The 21,777-nt window shown below is 45.1% G+C and overlaps 1 protein-coding gene across 2 annotated transcripts in view; it reads right to left on the reverse strand.

Moving 5' to 3' along the window:
* The window catches only part of GABBR2 (gamma-aminobutyric acid type B receptor subunit 2), a 2,296,575-nt gene that overhangs the window by 2,210,137 nt on the left and 64,661 nt on the right, over positions 1-21,777 (reverse strand). Inside the window, exon 1 of one of the 2 annotated variants that reach the window (XM_069620608.1) lies at positions 18,351-18,692. The exons of the other annotated variant lie outside the window; for it this stretch is intronic. Within the exon in view, the coding sequence (XP_069476709.1) occupies positions 18,351-18,638 (288 nt within the window). The 5' untranslated portion in view covers positions 18,639-18,692. Of the gene's footprint in view, positions 1-18,350; positions 18,693-21,777 lie in introns of those variants that run through there. 2 annotated transcript variants of the gene reach the window in all.

Genomic DNA, 21,777 nt, shown 5'->3' on the forward strand with positions numbered 1-21,777 from the left:
CCACCTGATGACGGTATCTTAGTCATCAGCGGCTAACATTGGTCCTCCTGAGTTCGCAGGTTGGGGCTGTTGCAATGCTGAATTAGAAGCATTGAATGTCCCGAGCGCGACCAACATCCTTGCCTTTTTTGGGATGATATTGGCCTGAGCTGAAGGTCATTAAAAAGCAGATAGGGAAAGTGTGGTTTCTATGGTGAACGCTGGAAGGGTAGAATAAAAAGGAATACAAAAATGGTAGACGCTGCGCATGCCCTAGAAACGTGAACCAAAATGCACGTCTCCATTTCTGCTCGAGCACATCTCTCCGTCGATTGACCGACCGCCTTACAAGGGCTGATAGGCGCATGACATAATGACGAATGTATCTTGTGAAAAATTGCCAGTGCAAAGAAAGTAATGTGTTGTGTTAGGTCAGTTTCTAAATCACAGAAGACGCAGGTTGTGATGCCTTTCGTTACTATGCAGAGATGGAATTAGCTTTCAAAGTCCCACAGGCTTCTCCATCAGATGGTGCAGAATGAAATGATTGGTAAAAGAAAAACCCAAAGGGCAGTGCTTTCTCGAAGGAAGGAAGAAAAATATGTTTCCAGAAAGTGGGCTTATTTATCAACCTCTACTATCTTAAAACTTAAAGACTTGGCTATTCAATTAACCTTGCTCCTCTTAAGACTCTTCCATTCCACGTCTCAGGAGAATAGCTCAGGGGCGATGTGCTCGCCTTGGAAGCAAAACGACATGGAGCAACACAGATTCGATCCTCGGGTCCAGGCTTAGAAACCTCTGAGTACTAAGTGCGTTATAAAAAACCTATCATACCATATCACACCTGCATCTCCCCACACCCCCTCCCTTCTTCTCTTTTTACCTTAACGTAACTAGTGCCTAGATACCCGAGGGATTTGTGCGCTCTAACAAATGCAAAATAAATAAATATACAAATCTGAAAATGTTTGACATTTTCCCCTGGGTTGCTTTAACAATATATCTTCCCAATTCCTTCTCTTTTACCTTTCTTTAAACTACTCTCCTTTTTTGAAGGCTTTTCGTCTTTTTCTTCCCCCATTTACAGCTCCGTCCTGTGCACCCTATGTCCCCCTGTTTCACGTTTTTATTTTACAAGAAAGGTTTGTTGGCAGGGATTCGCCATTATTTTGTATTGTATCGACTGATCACGTAGCTTTGTAAAATGTCTGCTAACACGTGACCTCCAACATTAAACAGGAAGTGACATCCGAGCCACGGAAGTAGGATTGTAAACGCAATACCAGAATTCCAGCCCCTGCGCGTGCAGTACGTTGTGTGCCGCCAGCATAGCACATTACTGTCCTAGTCAAGGTCCTTTTGGTGTCAGGATTAATGTGGCGGGCTTCAGGGGAAAGAGACCTTTGCAGTTTGTGTTTCCAGCGAGGCAGATGTTCTAATAATGGGGAAGGTAATATGGGTGCTTTAGAAAGCTGTAATTAGTGTTTGACAAGTACAATATGGTGGCCAATTTAAATGTCTCAGCTTTACATTTCAATCCCTCTAAGTGGGAAAGCAGGCTAGAGTGCTCATCTGTATGGCTGAGTGGCATTTTCCAGCCTCCCAAATGTATGACCTTTCAATGAGTTCACCCAGAACTAATATTTCGCTTAATCCATAATGATATTTACCACACCTTCTGAAAAATAAAATAATTGGCCGTCAGTGATTCGGCACTAAGAGTACACATTGCGATAAATGCTTAGAATCCCGCTTCGCATCAATTGTAGATGCATTAGATGGCGCCAGCACTCATGTGCATCTTCCTTGTCATCTTGTCAAGCCCTCTGCTGGTTCCACCACTATAGCCAGGAGGAATCCAAGCCTGGCTTAACTTGAGAGCCTGAGGAAGGTCTATATCCGGGGTTCTGGTGACGTGAGAGTTCCTGTGAGATTTGCTCTTGGTTTGGACTTGTGCATGAACTCACGTGACTTTTCGCTGGGCAGGTGTAAGTATGAAGGCTAATGGGAAGGGCCGAATCTCTGGTCCATTCAGAGCACATGATTCCCTAGGGATGGTCGACGACCCTACAACAGACCCGGCCCACATGCTGCCTCTCTGCGGGTTGTCTTGTGTGTTAGAGGCAGGAAAAGGGCTCATCAACACTAGGACGGAGCAGGAGTACATGTGTTTCAGACATTTGAGAGAATTTGTTTCTGTCTTTCTGCAGCTTGTGACATATTATTTTTCATCGTGCTATTTTGGTGAAGTCCCTTAAATGTTCACTGCCACTTTGAGAAAACTTTTTTGGCACCCTTAAGGAAACGTATGAAACACCCTTTCCCTCACTCACACATCGAAACGGCCTTTGTGACATCGTTTGTGAAACATTTGTGAAGCCTTTCCCTTGCCTCTACAAGACCGCAGCCGTCACCTCAGAAAAACCTGTGCAAAACCCTTTCTGAAGTCCTTTCTCCATTCCCACCCTTCAAATAATAAAAACATTACACAATCTCCCCCAGGTTACTGTTGCTGTCCACCAGGATTCTTATGACAGTTCCTTTAAATGTGGATTTAAAGACTTAATTCTGGATCCACTTGGTCGCATTTGTCTTGGTGCAAAGAGATGCGCTCAACCATAGCCACTGAATGTAATCTCTTGCCTCCAATCAATTCTGGAATTTTCTCCGACCCAGCTACTGAAATAAATACCACGAGCATGCTGCCCTGCCTGGTGGTCACAGGGATTCTCTCCTACCTAGGAGTCACAAAACAATGGCCACAGAGCAGAATCTCCTAAATTGACCCAACTCTGAGATGTTCACAAAATGCCTGTCCTTTCTTGCTTTTCACTCTTCTTCAATGGCTCCAATGTAGCTCAAAGAGAAAACCATCCCCTGACTGCTTGGACGAGACAATCTGAGAGAAACCACAAGCCTCTGCCTGCAAGAATGATCTAGAACGCCAACAGTGTATGCCTTAGACATCGCGAGAGGCGGATCTCAGCAGTACCATCCCGTCCGAACCCCGAAGAAACTCTTGGAAAGGTCAGCCTGTCCGCATAGGTGGAAAATCGGGTAGACCAGAGTTTCCTCAAATACATTTTTCTAGGACTAGTAGATCAGGAGCAAAACTCCAGAAAACGATAGGTATGAACCATTTTAACAGACATAGTTAAAATTAAATGTCAGCAGTTTTGCATAAAAATACTCATTGCAATTTCACACACCAAATAGTCCATGATCGTCCATATGGCAAGAAGCTGGTGTTGTGAAATGAATGGGCGAATCAATGCAGGAAAGACTGACCAAAACAATTGGTATTTTTGCATTTCAGGGCTTTCGTTGCATCTTTGCCTCCATCCTGTTCACCTGGCATTTCAAAGCAACGAATAATAAATGTGCCGTGAATTTCTACAGCTTATTGTTTGCGCATTATGGGCATAAATAAGTAGAGTCACTACTCCTATAGCGCTCTGTTCCTTCATCACACGCAAGGTCATGCAAATGGCAGTAATGTCCTATGCAAATCTAATGTAAATAACATGAAATAGCCCTTATTCCGATTGACCGTACTGGACCGCCAAAGCCGACTAATGCAGGCTGCGTGGACACCGCGTTACGTCAGAGAAAATGGCGGTCAACGCCTTTTGTCAGTGCTGTGCTATGGCTCCATCGTGTTGCCATGTCTTTTGATGTGGTCTCCCAGCAGAGACGTCTTTATGGGAGGGCAAAAGGGGCACTTGCCCCGGGGCCCCACCTTGGAGGGGGCCCCCTAAATGCAGCCTGATTAAAAGAATTCAGTTCCCATTATTCATCAAAATTAAATATCACATCTCAGGATTCTTTATGGTGTGCTGCTGAGGCTCTAAACATATTGCCTGCTGTTGTTGGCATGTACATTTTGCTCTGATCTTTTCATCCTGTAATGCTTACTATGTTCACTGTTGTATAAATAGTTTGTGCGGCACAACACCTGTAGCATGCGCACCTTTCTGTTGGGATTATATTGATCATGTGCAATAGCCAAAGTTGAAAAGGATATTGATGAATTTGAGTGTCGCGATGGTTCAGAGAATAGCTCAATGTGTTAAGCACTCATTGCAGAGATTTGCGTTCATATGCAAGAATACAGTACCAAATTCCAGCAAAGCTGACTCAGCCTTTGCAATGTATGCAGTCGATAAGCCTGAATGTATATGTACTTTGATTTTTAGAACACCAGTGTTATCATCACCAATGTGCCTGCACCAGATAGCGGTTGCTATAGAAAGTACCATAGCATAAGTATGGCGAAGGTCTAGAAAATGGTTCGTTGAGATGGGGAGTTGCAAAAGCTAGGCAGGCACCTCCAAAGACAAAGAGTTAGTCCACGGAGGTGATTATGTATCCAAATTCCAGACTGTGGAACCAAAACATTCCTGCATGGATCCTGGCGTTGCCAGAAGATGATACAGTGATCCTGGACACATGTTTTATCGCTGACAGTACTGTGCTGTCTTCTATGGAAAGGTTTGTGTTTGGTCATGTGATTTGCATATTTTCCTAGACAGTTCGGTTTGTGTAGGTTTCCATGCTTGAGCCCTTTTGCATCTGTGAGTCAGCTAATAGTGTTGTTTGTCTGTTCTGGTGTATGTGCATCTTTTTCATACGATCTGTGTCCTGCAATTAAACTTTGTCGGAAATACCTTCCTTGTGGCTTCTATTTAGTGAAATGTTTCCTGTACCTCTGCTAGAACACAAGCACCCTTGTCGTAGACTGCAAATGTTGACCTTGAAATGCTACTTGTTTATCATTCAGAATACAACAAGAATGAAGCAGACTGAAATGGTGTTTGTCATCCTTTTTTTAATCTCTGCAAGCAACATATCAAACTGTGGGTTGTCATCGTGACAAGGGGGTGGGGGGTTGCGCAACCCCATATTCTATATCCCTTAATTCCTTTGGTCCGGTGGAGGGGGGGCCCCAAAGGTGTCCATGCCCCGGGCCCCAAAAGTGCTTAAAACGGCCCTGTCTCTCGGCAACAATCAGATTTTGTGCACTTCTTTTCCACATGGTTTGGTTTGGTGCGCAGCGGTGGTGCTGATGTTTGCTAATGACGTTGCCCTCATGGATGAAACCCGGATAGCTCTGAAATGGAGGATCAAAAGCTGTTGGAAGTTCTGGTGTGACAAACTCCTCACGAGCAGTATCATCAACAAGACAAAGGTGTTGATATTTTAAAAAGCTAAAAACTTGCCTCTTTCTTGGGTAATGTGAGTGCATGCACTAGCAATGAACAAAGCAAAAAAACACCTGACTGTGATCATTACTCTTGTGCTCTTCCGGCAGGCACAGATTAGGACTCCAGTGAGCAAACCAAAGCAGGTTATGAGTGGTTTTCTTCGGTTTACTGGCAAATATGAATGTTATCCATTCAGCCATACTTAGCCAGGGTGGGGGTATCCAGGTCACTGTTTGGGTGCCCAATTTGTGGCTTCCGTGAGATGCGGCACTGACCCATTAGAAGGGCTGGTGCTGGAAGAAAGTCACAGGCCTTGGCAAGATGGCGGCTCGCTGCGCTCACAGGCAAGCTGGTGACTAGCTGGGTGCTTCTTATTGGGATCTTGCCCTAAGGAAGGTGTTGTTGGAAGATGGTTTCTGGTCTGGCAGTCTCAATTACTGATGCAGGGTCCAGGGCAGAATGTCATGTCTTTGGTCTAGTTGGGCCAGTTGGCTACGTAAAGGAAGTGAACCTCCTCCCCAACAGAAGCTATCGGCACGATAATCGCAACAAGGGCTTGGGGGATTCTATCCAACTAACCAAATCTCAAGGTATGTGGATGGTCAAAGTCCATTGTGAGATGCATCTGTTAGAGATGTGTAGTCTGGCCTGTGTGGTTCGGTTGCATAATGTTGACAATGAGATTGGATCAGGTCCAAAACCTAGTGTGTGTTTTAGGTCAATAGGCCAATGGTTGATGATCTACTGCTTGTTCTTTTTATTGTCCTCTTCTATCAGAGTACCTCAAAAACAGTATTTAGTCTAAGTGAGGTACATGGCAAGTATTTCTTTGAGCGTTGACGCGTGTCGGCCACTGTAAAATTCACGATGGAAGCCAGAAAAATTAAATTGCTTTTTAAAACATGTTAAGGCTTCTAATATATATGGTCCGTATTGGCTGGTACGGAAATATTACATTAAAAAATCTACATTTTTACTATGACTGTATTTCCCTTCTTTTTAAATTATATTTATGGACAGAAAATTGAAGTGGAATGTGAAGGCTGAGTAATGTGTTATTAATTCCTTTTTTGATTGTGGAGGCACCTATGGCAGTCTGACATTTTGCAGTGGGTTTTAATTAAATGTATTTTTGTGTGTGTTACTTTGTATGCAAGTCAATAAGGCACTGACAAACACAAAGCACAACTAGGATACATTTGGACATGGCACCTTGGAAGCTTCTGGAATAGTTCTGTGGTGATTCCACCATATGCCTAGGCCTCTTTGGTTGACCTACTGTACAACCCTAGCACAGCACAAAGGCTACAAAAACATGCACTAATGGCTGGCAATGTTTTGATCTAAACACATGGTACAGGGTGCCATTCTTAGTCCAGCTGGGCAGTGCAATCACTGCAGGCAATTGTATGAAAGTGGCTGCCAGACAGATGCTAATACTCTTTGAAGTTGGAAAAAACAGAGGCTGGTTGAAACTTCAAAAATGAAAGCCCACTGTACATGTGAAAATCTTTAGGATGCACAGGAAAGGTGTGACAAAGCATATCCTTTTCACGCAATCTGTGTGCTTTTGAATCGCCCGTTTTGGACTTCGGCTGCAAAAGCATCACCGTTTTTTTTTCATACGCAGTCCAAACTCGCTGTACTTAAGTGTGTGGATATATTACACATTACATGCAAAGCAAAACGTGGCCCTGCTTAAAATGTAATGTTCCTGCCGTGACGATAAGACTGTTTTCCAAAGGTTGAATGTGTGCCTGTTTCTTCCCAATTTGATCACCCTTTAGATAAAAGGGTGATGCAGGACAGGATTCCCTGCCTACGTATTCCTGTAGCCAGTGGAGGTTACAGGGATTTTCTTCGTTGCTCATTTATCATGTGACCGCCATCTGATGAAGGCGACTCTGGAACCTTGAAATGGTATTAATCTTGTGAGGAATTGCTATCTGGCAATGGTGTAGAAACCCTGACTATTTTTGATTTGTATTCAGTATAAAATGATGAGCGTAATTCTATTTCAGAAAGGAGGTGGCTCTCGTGATCTCCTTTCATCAAATCTCCATGCCAAACGCATAGTGTACACCTGTGCCCCGCTGCATCCGTCTCCTGATCTGCAGCGCCTGCTATCCGGTGGCACTGCACCGGTTCAGAGGTCACAGTTGCCCTCTTTCACAGCTGCTGCGACAGCAAAGATACTGCAGTTCAGAGGCTGCATTTAAATACACACCTCTGTTCTAAAACCACATAATTATTATACAGTTTCAACCTAGTGGCAGGATAATCATGAAATATAAGCCATACCAAGGTTTGGTATGGTCGCTGATGGGTTACATAATCATTGTAAAACACATCTGCTATTAATATACCACTATCAACCATGTGAGGTCTGACTAGCTATGAGAGGCAATGTGGATTCTGTGCACCTGCCTGTCTGCATTCCAGTGAATGGAACAAAGGGATGGCGGCCCGCCTTTGTTGACTTTCTGGGAGGAAAGGTCACTCTTCCCTTGCCAGACGTGGGATCTCCCAGCTGGAGATGCCCTGAGAGACTGGCTTCAAAGAGACAATTCCATAACAAAGGCCTTGCAATAGGGCAAATGGTCTTTGAAGTGCAGGGCTAGAGAAGGGGCATGGTTGGGCAGACAGGCAGAGTACAAAGGAGAAAGGGTTCTTCCATCTTGATTTTCTGTGGGTTTTTCTTTCCTTCCTCTCTCCCATGCTTCCTACACAGCAAAGCACTTGTGTATGATGCAACAACGTACACGCCACTTGTTATATAAAAAAGGATTTCTTCCCTTAACGCAGGCTTGTTTTTAACCATTTTCTTGTGGTCTGTTGCCTTTATAGGGAAGGCTATCCCCCCTCTTTCTTGGATTCATTTTTAGACCTTCAAGACTTCAGGAAGAATTCATTTGGTCCTCTTGTGGAAGAGTTGATCTTTCCAGAGTCCTCTGCCAGTGAGGTGAAAGAGCAATCCCCAGGGTACATTGGGGGAGAACTGCTGCTAGACCAAGACCTGCGTCCCTCCCCACAAACCAACTGGAGGCGAAAGACCCCTGCAGGTGTTAGCCAGCCGTTCACAGGTTGGGAAAGCAAGAACAAGAACCCATCTTGGACTTGAGCCCCTGGGTTTGAGTCTCATATTAACTGAAGAAGCAAACCAGCTGGTTTCCTCCATTCTTTCATGTCAATCCACCATTGAACCATTGTCAGTTATGTCTGAGTGCATTTGAACCAAAGCAAACTACAGTACTTCCTTTGGCACTTCTTTGAACCTCCAGCAAACTGTGATTGCAGATCCTTGAACCAGTTTGTCACCCAGGCTGGGAGAACACGAATATAACTCATCTTGTCCCACAGCCCCTGGGTTTGAGTCTCAAAGCAACGGAAGAAGCAAACCAGCTGGTTTCCTGCATTCTTCCAGGTCAAACCACCATCGAACCCTCGTCAATCGTGTTCGAGTGCATTCGAACCAAAGGACAATACAGTGCTTTCTTTGGCACTGTTTTGAACCTCGTTGAACCACAGTTACTGCTCCTTGAACTAGTTTGCCACTGTACCACGCCGTCTGAGTGTGTCGAATGCCCTGACTCGAACAAGAAGCTGGCCCCTGAGGAAGCTTTCGAATCGCCACGTCTCTCACCGCACCTCGAACCAGCAGCATCTTCTTCACGACCTTGCTCAAACGCTGAACCGACCCAAGCCCGATCGACATTCCAAATCCTGAGAGCTGCAGAATTCCGTCAATGTAGATTATTTGACTGTGCCTGCAAGATCTCAGGCTCTCTCAATTCATTGAATCAATTTCTATACACAGTGAATGACGCCATTTAAAGATGAAATTGGCTTCCTAACGGCCCTGGGCCCAACTTAAAAGTCCAGTGCGAAGTGAGGGCTTTTAACATTGCCCATCTTTTCTGCTGCTTAGCTCCACACATCTCTACAAACCTACTTGACACCTGATCTTTGAGTTAAAGGAAATATCATTGGATAAGTGCATAAACGCCACATAAGCCTCTTCCTAAGATCCCTGAGGGCTTCCATATGTTTTATTGTTCTTCTATGGTGATAAAACCTTTTTTATTTTTACAACTATTCGTTATGAAATGTACTTTATAACTGTACTTTAATGGTTTCTTTTTACCACAATAAAGTGATGATAATGATATTTAGATAAGTAACTTGCAATGAAAGCTGGAGCAGCATTTAAAGATGGCTGCCATCCTGTGGCAGTTCTAGCCCCTTACTGTGTTCAAATATTTCTTAACATTTACTATTTCCCAACAAATTGAAGAAGTGCTTAGACAAGATGTTCTTAGCACTTGCTTCAAATATGTTGATAGTAATTAAAGAAAGTCAAGAGAGTGAAATCCGTACACACTGCATCCCCTGTGATTGGGTAATCAGTTCATCCATGTTTTAATGCCAGTCTTTCCCAAAAAGGATATGACGTAAGTGGGGGCAGGGGTCTCAAAAACGGAACCATTTTCCTTTTGGTCCTAATAAACAAATGTCATCTAAATAAACTACAGCCCTAATTAATAACTATTTCCCAGAAGTTAATGGAATATTTCCTACTACTATTCACCCTAATTAAGAACTTCAGTTGTATTGGAAAAGATCCATTTCCATGATGTTTTACTCAAGTCCATAGTTGTAGTTTTCTGAAATAGATAACAGATCTGTAATGCATTTGTTAAAGCTTTATGAATGCGTTCTGTTTTCAGTGTGCCGCGTCCAGAAGCTTCCACTGCAGCGAGTAATAGCGCCATTTTAAAGCTGCCTGTCTGAAGCTGCTCTCATTGCTCTGAGCAAAGACTGTGCCTTCAAAATCAATGCTGAAATTACTCAAATCGTTCATCATCTTGACAAGTAAAAAATCCTGTGGTGTTGGAGTTTGTTTTATTCTGATAGCAGAGTGTAAAGTAAAATGATCTGAGTGACGTGGACAATGCAGCAGTATGGACACTGGCTCTTTGGGTGCGAATCTGGTTGTTAGATATTGACCGACCAGCATCCAATCAGCAGGTACCGCACTGATATTGCACAGTGAGCTGGTTTACAATGCGTTGTGAAGGCGTTACCCACGTTGCGGAATAGATGCTTTGCATAGCTCTCAACCTTTCATGGCCCTTAGGCGGGAGAAAACACCTGATGTAGTATTTGCGTGTAGGGAGCTTGGCGGGTGAGAGAGCTGCCTAAGTGGTGGGTGCCACCCGCCAAAAGCGTGTGAGTTGAGAGGTATGTGCTTTAGGGCAGTGGTGAAGCCGGATGACTGGAGGCAGGGGCCGGGCAGTAGTTTGATACAGAGGCCCTGGAGGCAAGCAGAGGTCTGCCACAGAGGTGTGAGCTGCACAAAATATTTGTCTCACCAGAAAATAGAGTAAAGTGAGAAATGGCACCAGGTGTGCAAGTTTAAGGCGAGACTGAAATCAGGTGGGCCTCCAAAGGCATTAGCATGTCTGCCTACCAATTTAAATGTTCTTTCTAATAGCAGAAACTGCAATGAGACACAGGGCAGCAAACACACCATGTACACCTATCCAAAATGGCTTCCAATTTGGAAGGAAAAAGTCATCCCTGGCCCCAGATACAACAGACATCACAATCAATTGATCCACACTTTTCATGTTCCTCTACGATCTACTTCCGTGATTCTCTAACATAGACACCATTCTCACTTGAGCAACTTAGAACAGGAACCCGGAACCATATCTGCTGTAAACCTGTTCCAAAGCAGCAGCTGTGTAAGCCAGGCTTTGCTATAATAGTGATCCAGCACCAATGCCCAGGCCTTAATCCGTGCCAAGATGATCCCTTTCTTGTTGAAGGGTAACAGGTCACATGGTAAATTGTGTCATGCACTATAAAGGCCCGTACACTAGCTAATCAAATACCCGCGCAGCCCCACAACTTTGTGATAACCGACCCAGCAGCCACGTTTCCTATTCTTTGCATCTTCCACTTCTCTTTTCATGTAGAGTGGCCACAATGAAAACCTACATTCTAAATGTTTGTTTAATGGCCACTTTTAGAGCAAAAAATTGACATGGTCTGGCAACCCCTTTTAGCCCTTTCTTAACCTTCAAGGAAATCTTCTCAGTGGGAGCACATACTACTGCCACCCAAAAACATGTCATGGCTGCCATTCCTTAGGGGGAACACAGATTGCACCCACACACTCAATTTAGAACTCATACAGTACGGTGTTGGTATGGTATTGATACCCGCAACCAGGCCTCCAGATAAGGTGCATACTAGGCCTTTTTACACATGAAAATATTGTAAATACGACAGCTTTATTATTTTCCTCTGTACATTTACACATAGGTTTAGAGCAGGGCAGTGCAAAGGGTCAGGTTACTTGACAGAAACTAGAAGGCCTCTTTTGATTTTTATCTGCATGGATGTAATTGCAAGCCACCTCTAAAACAGAATGTATTTCTCTGAAGCCTTTCAAAAAAAATAAACTGCACACTGATAAAAGGAATGGGATCTTTCTATTCAACTTCTGCTGTGTTGATGCTCATGGAGCAAACAGAAGCACTGTGCATATTTATTTTCCTAGCATTTTAGGATTGTATAATTAATAAAATGGAAAACTAAGGTGCAGTTGAGAATTAATATTTTGTGACAAATTATGCTTTTTTTCCAGTGAAAGCAAACCAGTATTACACAATTGTATTTTTCCAAGTTCAGATGCTGTGTGCGTAATCATGTGGAGGCACATCATTTGTACACTTATAATTTTAATTACACTCTAATTATAAAAGCAGTGTGTAAAATGAGGACTATGCACAGTCTAATTCAACCTTTCAGTCAATGGGGTACATCACTATACATGGTCAGTGGCAACAGAGTCTTTGCTCAAGGGTGAGTGATTGTCATTACACCAATCACAGGTGTTCTAGCGTCTCAAATCTTCAAAACTACAATTAAAACATCCCAAACCTGACTTTCCAGGAAGTGCAAGTGCTGTTAAAAAAAACAAATGAAAGTTACATTGGTAATTGAAATAGAAACTCAGCAAAACGTGTCCCTGTTATAATCCAGATAGGTATTTAACTTTATGTAGCACTTCATAAATGGTTTGTCCAACACCTAGGTACTGTGATTATTATACCTTAGTCGATACTCAGTTTACTGACCTCTGAAAGATGTTAGCCAATAAGAAAGCTCAGCCATTTGAGCACTTGTTGCTGCAATCTGTGTGTGATCTGTAGGTTGCAGGTTTGAATCCCTGCAAGGCCAACTCAGCCTTTTATCCTTTCGAGGTCGATAAAGGAGTGCCGAATTTGGTTTGGTGATAATTGTGATAAATATGTTCTATGTACTACGTTTTGCCAAAAGCCCTATATAAATAACCATTTGACCATTAGATTAGATACAGAATTCAGCATGGGGTCCTTGCCTCTCTGCACTGTTGTATCATAACAATGGCATACCATTAGGTAGTAATAGCTCCAGGAAATTAGGACTTTCATTCACCATCAAAAGACAATTCTGCTATCGATCCTTAAACACACAATACAATTCATGTTTGCTTTAGTATGTAATTGGCTAGGTTTTTTTGGATATCAACATTCAGATATATACAGGAGAGATCAGAAGGCCAGACCTTGTAGAAATAATGAAAGGTGTATTCTGTGACAATGCAGAAAGCTGCCCCATAGTAATGATTTCCATACAATACAGTTTTTGCACACGTTGGCTGGATGTCACATACATTTCACTCTCTTGCAAAGGAGAAAAGTATAAAAAATAGGGAGTAAAATACTCCCACCTCAAAATCTTATCTGGAGCCCTACCCGCAACACGCAGGCTATCACCGTGAAAAGTTATCTTGGCACTGACCAAACGCCCAGCTGAACAGGTAGTCAATATGGCAACACAAATGTGTGTCATCTCCACCAGAACTCCACATGCACCTCCTCAGGGCAAAGCTGGACCACTTTCTCAGATTTATAGATAGCTTCTCAAGGGGCACTCAAAGGGTTAATAGCAACTAAATGTAAAGGCTTTGCATGGAGCGTCTCATGGCAGATCAAACTTATACCAGACTGCCAACCAACAAGACCATTAACCCTTTGAGTCGCTTTAGGAAGATTAAGTACACCCTAGAAAATTGGTCTTGTTTTGCCACAACGCGAATACAAACATCATAACATGTGGGTGCATTGGACCAGTGTGGAAAAACCTGGTTTCCTCCCAGCCCACTGAACTCCCTAGGGTGCTGTCAGTCAAAATATTAAAGTCTTCAACAGCCACCCTTCCGTAAAAGAAAGAAAAACAGTGACAGGAGAGTGCTTTTAACCGAAGGCCTTGCCATTTGGAACGAACTATCAGTAGACCTGAGAGATCACCAAAGCCGTACCAGTGAACATCTCGTCAAGGAAAATGCTGCCAGGGGGGCCACATTTACCCAAATATCCACTCTCAGTAAAATCAAACACTTTCCCCAAACATTCTACGATGGCAATTTTTAATCGTAAATTACACCCCTCCTAGAATATTTGGGGACAGTATTTTAGGTTTCGGGAAAAGAAATGTGCCTCCCTGGCTGCATTTTTCAGGCAACATATTCACATGGAACCAACAAAGCTTCTTCAGGTTCAGTTAGGCCATCAAAACACAGAAAAGTAAACACAGCGATCACTAATCGAGAGCACCACCGCCACCTCCTCCATCTGAGATCGTTCAGTTAGGCCATCAAAACACAGAAAAGTAAACACAACGATCACTAATCGAGAGCACCACCGCCACATCCTCCACCTAAGAGCGAATTCCTGTCCATTGCTACTTTTTCACGGTTATTTGCCCCTCTCAGTAGATTTGATGTCACCAAAGGGTGAATGTGTTGAGAGCACCTCTGCTCCTGCCTTGACTAGCTCTCTCATGTACTTCGCCTCACCTACCCAGTGATGCTCCATCAAACGTAGTGCCCCCTGCCCCAGCTCCACAATTTGTTAGCGAGTGGTGCAATTCAAATCTAAATAAGGAAATAACACTGAGCCATTTCCCATATGGATTCCCATAAACGGTAATGCTATGTTATGTTACATTGGGCCTCATTACGACTCAGGCGGTAAGGGGTTTACGGCGGCGTAAACAGCGCCGACCCTTACCGCCTGAGTACGAGGTCCCTTAGCGCCATGGCGGACTTAACACCTGCTTTTAGCAGGTGTTAAAATCCATGGCGCTAAGGGACCATGGAGTTAATTACGCCACCGTAATTTACGGTGGCGTAATTAACGCCTTCCCCACTCCCATTATGCCCTATGGGGCAAAAATGGGAATGGGGAAGGGTAAATGGGGATTGGGGACTTACCGCCCCGCCAAACTCGGAATGGGGCGGTAAGTCCGCCAACCACCATGGCGTAAACATAGTTTACGCCATGGTGGTAAAGTCACGGCCCAGGCGGTAACTTACCGCCTGGGTCGTAATGAGGCCCATTATGTCATAAGGCATTTGTATAGCTCCTACTGCCATTGGTATGGCATGAAAGCACTGTGGGGTGAACGACCTTGGAGGACCAGGGTCTGGGAAATGAGATTTGAAAGCGTATTCTAGAATGCATGTGTGCATTTTAGCCAGAAGGTAGGTAGGGGGTGGCTAAATCCTTGCTAGTGACCCATGGGATCTGGCTAGCGGATGGGTGCTGTGACATACTGCGAGGAGAGTAGGTGAGTCAAGGTGACTGATTATGTGCGTAGCTGGACTGAATTTTTTGTGGGACTCGGCTGCATTCTATTGGCACAGATCTGATCAATATTTGGTCTTGCTATGGCCTGTTTTGCATTGACTGAAGTAATTTTGTATATAGCTTGTGTTGTTGCGCTTGTTGGGTGTAAAGCATTTGTGCTTGTTGGGTGGAAAGCACACAAGTGAGAATGAAGGCTTTGAGGAGGCCCACCAAAGTAGTAGCCTGATTCTGACACAAAACAACCCTCAATAGTAAAAAGGAAAGAAAGACTTATGGTATGTATTACAGGCAAAAAGAAAACACATTTAATCAGTCAGTGTAGCGCACCGCATTTTCAAAACAGATATACAGTAAGTACACAGGGATCCTGACTTACAGTTTTGTGGTATTAGTTTTGGTAATACCATCAAACAGAATGACCATTACTGACAGCGGTAAGCATGTGGTAACGAGAAGGTTCTGAATGATTCAGTCCCACGGTTCCTTCCGTTATTCCCCATTTTGCAATCCCCTAGCACTCCATTGCGGATTGGATATTACTGCATGTTATGTTATGTTGATGTATACTGTGCACCACTACCACCCAAGGGCAGTCTCCAAGCAGTAATATTGCAAGCGGTACTGTTTTTGTCTTGAGGAAATTTCCTCCACACAAAACCAAACGGTGTGCAAGAGATTAGCAACGAAACTTTAAACTTGGCGGTGCAGTAAAAGTGACAGTAATCCTGTTACCACCACTTTCTTAGCACACCACAATACTCTTAATGAGTGCCTTGATGAAATGACATCAAAGCTGTACCCAAAGCTACTAGGCCTATTCCAGGCTTCTGGAAATGACAGGCCTTTCGGGTGATGCCTTGTTAGTGGGCTCAATCATTACAGCCATGTTTTTTCTTGCCATTGGCAGAAGCAAGTGGTTTAATCTCGAGTTCAGGAAAAAGCGGTGCTTCATTAAATGCTGTTAGAAAAGAATTATAAAAACTGTCTCGACATACAATCTGCAAGCCCACATAGTCCACTAAACACCACCTTATTGATGTGATGGTTATATCATTAATTTAATTTTGCATTTAAATAGCGCTACGAAGCCTGAGGCATCTGAGCGCTGCTTGTTATTACCCACAGTGTGTGGTGCTCATTTATCGACCTCGGAAGGATAAAATGCTGAGTTTGCCCCAGCCAGGATTCGAACCTGCGCTGACTGGCTCATGTGTGGATATCAAAGCGAGCGCTGTACTTGCTGTGCTATCTGACTGGCTATTTTGCTTCAGATAGATGCTTGGTGATATAAACCAGTAAATGCTATTCTCTTACAGTTTGGAGGCCTTTGGCTAAACACACATCCCTCACTAATATCACACCAACAATGCTTACCGTTTAGTGAACACACCCCTAATAGAAAGTAAAAGAGGCAAAGCGCTGTTGCAAAAGCAATAATTAAAGGAGCATGGCAACATTTGCAGGCACTCATCTCGAACAAAGCAGCACACAGCACCAACCAGAATGCATCAATCTTTCGGAGGTGTCCATGTTTGCTGGCGAAGGACGGAGAAACTTCTAGAACTGATCCATCTGCCGAGAAACTTTATGGACTGCCTGAGATGCATCCCCTTTGCTGCTGGTGTGGACTGTTGAACCCATATGCAGCAAGACTTACTTTGGTGTTGTGGGGCGTGTGCGTCATGGCTTACAGCCTTTGCCCCATACCCCCCCTGACATATTACACCACAACAATTTGGTCAAGTGTTGGCAATAAAAGGCCGTAGGTTTTTATTGATACAGATATGATTATGGAAAACATACACAATAATCACATATCGTAATATAGTACTTTTGGGCACCGGGTCCCTCTGGCCCGTGCCACATTTCTTGTCCCACGACTTGTTGTGGCCACCGTTCAGTGTCCTGAATTTCCTTCCGTTGTTCTTCTCCCCTTTTTCTAGGGTGGGAGGGTTTTTGTGGAAAAGGAAAAAGAGCAGGAAGACGCTGAGTGCACAGCGAACTCCCCTTAAGTGTTTGGTTCCCCATGCAGGGTCCACAAACAGATTATGTTTTTTTGGCGCTGAAAACAGCTCCTTATACTACAAAGCCCCTGGGGCTTTGTAGTATGTGTGGGGGCTGTGCACCAGCCTTCCCTGGCCAGCCGTGCAAGCTGACTGATTGCGCCCCCCGCCCCACCGGGGGGAAGGCACTCCTTTGTACTCTCCCTGCCTGGGTGTCCTAGCTCTCCTGGGTGCATGCACCCATATATTCCCGCTGAAGGGTGAGGTATTTTTATTACCTCACCCTTCCTAGCCCTTTGAAGTGCCAGATCGCGCTGGCATCCTTATCTGCGGAGCAGCGAGGGTAGCTGATCCTGGGGGAGGGCTGCTGCCCCTCTCCTGACCCTGCTGCCATGGAACACCATTTACCTGCCCCCGCCTGAGACAGCCCTGCAGCGTTGGCCAGTCTTGACGGTCTGACTAGACAAACCAGGAATGATTGCCTAGTGCCGAACTTCTGAGGCGTATACTTCTGTGATTAAGGCAGTAAAGCCCGAGGGAGAGGGCTGTAACTGGTCTTACTGGCCCACACCCCAGATATGGACCTGAGGCAAAGCTGAGGGTGCCTGAGGCAAAGCTGAGGGTGCATAACTAGGGTAAGGGACAATATAATCTGTTACAGCCCTCTCTGGCAGGTCTGTAATGACGTTATAATAGGTCGAAATCATAAAAACAGTTAAGGCAGGTTAGAAACAGCTGGGGCGGGTGCCCAAACGGGTGCCCAAACCCTTTCAGCAATCATTTTACTGGTGCAATGCTGAAAAGGAAACACGGAGGCGGAATGTTAGGAAAGGAGCATCAGGCTATGTACACTGGTCAAGACCCTCTGATGACCCATTGGTTACATTGTCTCACCAACATTCCATTACTATAATGGGTGATAATGTACATTTGTAACTCCCTGGCTTGCTTCCGCTCTTATTTTAACACTCAAGTATGAGAGTGTGCGGGCCTTCAATGATTTCATATGGAAATTAGGACAAAATATACACTAAGGACTCAAGTCGAGGGTACACACAGGTGGACGGAGTCACCCCTCTTTTGGCAGAAGTCCCCCCATTTTTTTCAGAGGGCACCTTGATATGCTAATTTCTGGTGACACCGAATTATTTATTTCATTTGTAAAGTGCACATACAACCCGGAGGCATTGAGGCGCTAACATTCAATTGGTATGTTAATAAGCCCCCCCGCCCATTTATTTTGCTTAGGGCTTGACCCCTGACATCAAGAGTACTTATGTGGTTAAGCATTAAATGAGACACTGTGTGTACTGCCCAGAAATGGCATCCACTACTACGCGCTCCGAAACACCTGTGTATGAGCGCGATATAAATAAAATATCATATAATATCATACCATATTATAATGCAGGTATATATCATTCGGCACACAGGAGGAAGACAGCTGGTCTACTTACCTGGGTATCTGTGAGTGCTAATTGCAGGGCATAGTCCTTAATAATGGCGGGATGGTTGGTCACATGGTCCAGGGCTAGATGAATCGCGGGTAGCACGCCTGCTGTCAGATTGCTGCGCCCCATGAAGCGAGTCACCGGGAGCAGCCCAAGGACAGACACGCGTCGACGAGTGGCTTCATGAGGAGAGGGGATTAGTAGCATGAAGCAAAACCCCAGAATGTTTGCGTTCCGCCTCCAGGTCACCATCTTCTCCGCTTCTGCCTCACTCTTCCCCCTCGTTATCGTCATCCCGGGGGGAGGCGCGCCCCCCTTGCCCTCTCGGCGTCGGTTCCCCAGGACCTTGACTGGGCAGGGCCGGTGCGGCGGCCATCTCAGGAAGGATAGACTTGTCATTAAGGGATAAAGAGCTCAGGAGGTCTGGACGCTCCACTGTGGAGAGAAAACCTGCTCCGCAAAGCTCAGGATATAGACAAACGGAGAGGCAGAGCAATTTACAAAGCGACACCTGGCGGGCAGATAATCTCCCCCGTTTCGATGAGTTGCGCATTGCTTGATAAATTGACCCATATTGTGAAAACAACCTCAGGTAAAATTGTTTTTAATTTGTCTTAATGCAAGGTAAATCCCTATGCATGGCCAATAAGAAGGCAGAAGTTGGTGACATCATATGGTGTGACCCTCATGGGGATCAGTGATCACCATTTTGCTCTTAAGAACTTGAATTCTGGCCTCACAGAACGGGAGAGGACCTAAATGGCAGTTCACCAGTCAAAGAAACATCATTTTCTGTCTTTAATAGAATAGTTTACACGTTTGGTGGTACCTCTGTAAATCTGCCGAGATTCCACCAAACAGAATTATTGTCACTGCCCCCTGGTTTAGCGGTACTACCACTGTATTACAAGTGACAGTGGCAGTGCTATCCCCATTTAATTGGAGTCCATGGGGCATTTCAGCAGAAGTACCACAGCGGTATTTCCGCCAGCGGTAATTCTGCCGAAATCGGGCGGAAAGTTGGCAGATTTACTTCCAACCCATAGCTATAGGTGCATCCTCCAACTTCCCACCCAACTCATAGTTGGGCGGTGCGGTAATGCAGCGGTATATGGTGACACCGCCACTTTTAATCCACACCGCCCAACGTGTAAGGAGGCCCAGTAGTGTTCGGTAAATGTGTCAGAGCCGGAATGCAAACTCAGGTCCTCAGGTTTGCAGGCCAGACACTTACCGGCTGGACCATTTGAAAGTGGGGGCAAACTCAGCAGAACCTCTCTCATGTTGCCATTTTGCTGTGCCGGGAATATTTTGAAACAGATTACTAGGTAAAAGTTGGCCACATTTTATATTTTGCTGGCAACGAGTGTGTCTCGGGTTATTTTTCGGATGTTTATGATCAATTTTCTGTAAGGCGCTCTTTTGTCCTGCGGACTTTCTTCGATGGGTTTCTTCGATTACCCATGAAATGTGCATATTTCATATTCAGACATTTTCACTTCCGGTATCGTCACTTCCAGTTTAGTGCCCTGCATCCATGCGCTGTCACTGACAGCTTTTGCGAAAGTTCATCCTATTCTACACTAGGTGTGGCATGAGGGACAATCATAGAGTTTGCATTGCTCAACTGTGTGCAGTGCGGTGCTTGACTGTGGCGCGCCCTCCCCTCTAATATCAGGGGAAGGCAAGATCTCCCGCCATTTCCCGGTGCATTGAACGCCTTGCTGTTTAATCAGGCCCCGTTATGTGTGCGATTTCCCAACGAGAAGAGGTTATTGTTTCAGTTCTCACACAAGGAGGCAATGAAGTTTGCATTGTCTTCTTTACACATTCAAGGAGGGGGATTCATGGAAACGGACCCCAGGGAAAACCGGGAAGTGGCAGGGAAAATACATTTTTCCGGAGCAGAAAATGATTGGCCTCTTTCTCCGTCAATCAAAGTTCCAGAATCTAGCACCGAGCACTCGTGTGACCCACCATCCCCTGAACTGTGTCATCTCCGCGCCCCACCAACACATCAGTGTAGGATGTGCATGGCCGGCCCACCTTATGCCAGATGCACAGCACATGCGTAAGATCATAACGGCCATTCTGCTAATAATTGTTAGAGAACCCAACATCGAGCACTCCTCTGGCACCTGTGCATCATATCTGCATGACTGTCTGCTGTACCAATCAGGGTTCTCGAATCCAACTTAATGCACTAAGCAGGCATCTCACTTCCAGATCTGCATGACTATCTGCCACACCAATCAGAGTTCTGGAATCCAGCGCCATGCGGTGTTCTGACCCATCACACCACACCCATGTGACTGTCTAATGTGCCAATCAAGGTCCCCGAATCTTACTTTGTGCGCTCTTGCGGCCCAACTGTACCAGATCCGCATGACTGTCTGACGTGACTGTCTGCTGTGCCAATCAGAGTTCTAGAAGCTATGGTAATGCGCACAGCAGGCGCATCAGCATGATATATGCATGTCTATCTGCTGTACCAATCAGGGTTCTCCAATCCAACATAATGCACTATGCAGATACCTCGCTAACCGATCTGCATGACTGTCTGGCATGACTGTCTGCTGTGCCAATCAGAGTTCTAGAAGCTAATGTAATGCACTCAGGCGCATCACCATCATATATGGATGTCTATCTGCTGTACCAATCAGGGTTCTCCAATCCAACATAATGCACTATGCAAATACCTTGCTTCCAGATCTGCATGACTGGTTGGAGTGACTGTCTGCTGTGCCAATCAGAGTTCTGCAATTCAACGTCATTCAGCCTTCTGACTCATCACAACAGGGCCACGTGCCTGTCTACTGCACCAATCAGGGTTCTAGAATCTTCCGGCCCATCTGCACCAGATCTGCATGACTGTCTGTCGCAACTGCTGTGCCAGTCAGAGTTGTAGAAGCTAAGGTAATGCAATCAGCAGGCGCATCCGCATCATATATGCATGGCTGTCTGCCACACCAATCAGGGATCTGGAATTCAATGTCATGCAGCCTTCTCGCCCATCACAACAGGCCCGCGTGACTGCCTACTGCACCAATCAGGGTTTAAGAATCTTTCGGCCCATCAGCATCAGATCTGTGTGACTGTCTACTGCACCAATCAGGGTTCTAGATTCTTCCGGCCCTCTGCACCAGACCCACGTGACTGTCTACTACACCAACCAGGGCTCTAGAATCTTCCGGCCCATCAACACCAGATCTGCCAGCGGTCCAGTATCTGCCATTATGCGCACTCAACACACATCGGCACCCGCTCTGCATGGCCGCCACAGGTGGACACCTCTTCTACCATTCCAAATGGCTCCTCTGCGTATGTGTTGTCTCTATTTCCAACACCTGCTAATCCACTCTAGCCATCTGATAGGTAGACATGTTCACCACGGAGCACAGGCCCGCGATCCGGCAGCGGGAGGGCTAGGAAA

Source organism: Ambystoma mexicanum, chromosome 5q (genome assembly GCF_040938575.1).
Source record: "Ambystoma mexicanum isolate Mex_15411 chromosome 5q, UKY_AmexF1_1, whole genome shotgun sequence".
Classification (NCBI taxonomy): Eukaryota; Metazoa; Chordata; class Amphibia; order Caudata; family Ambystomatidae; genus Ambystoma; species Ambystoma mexicanum.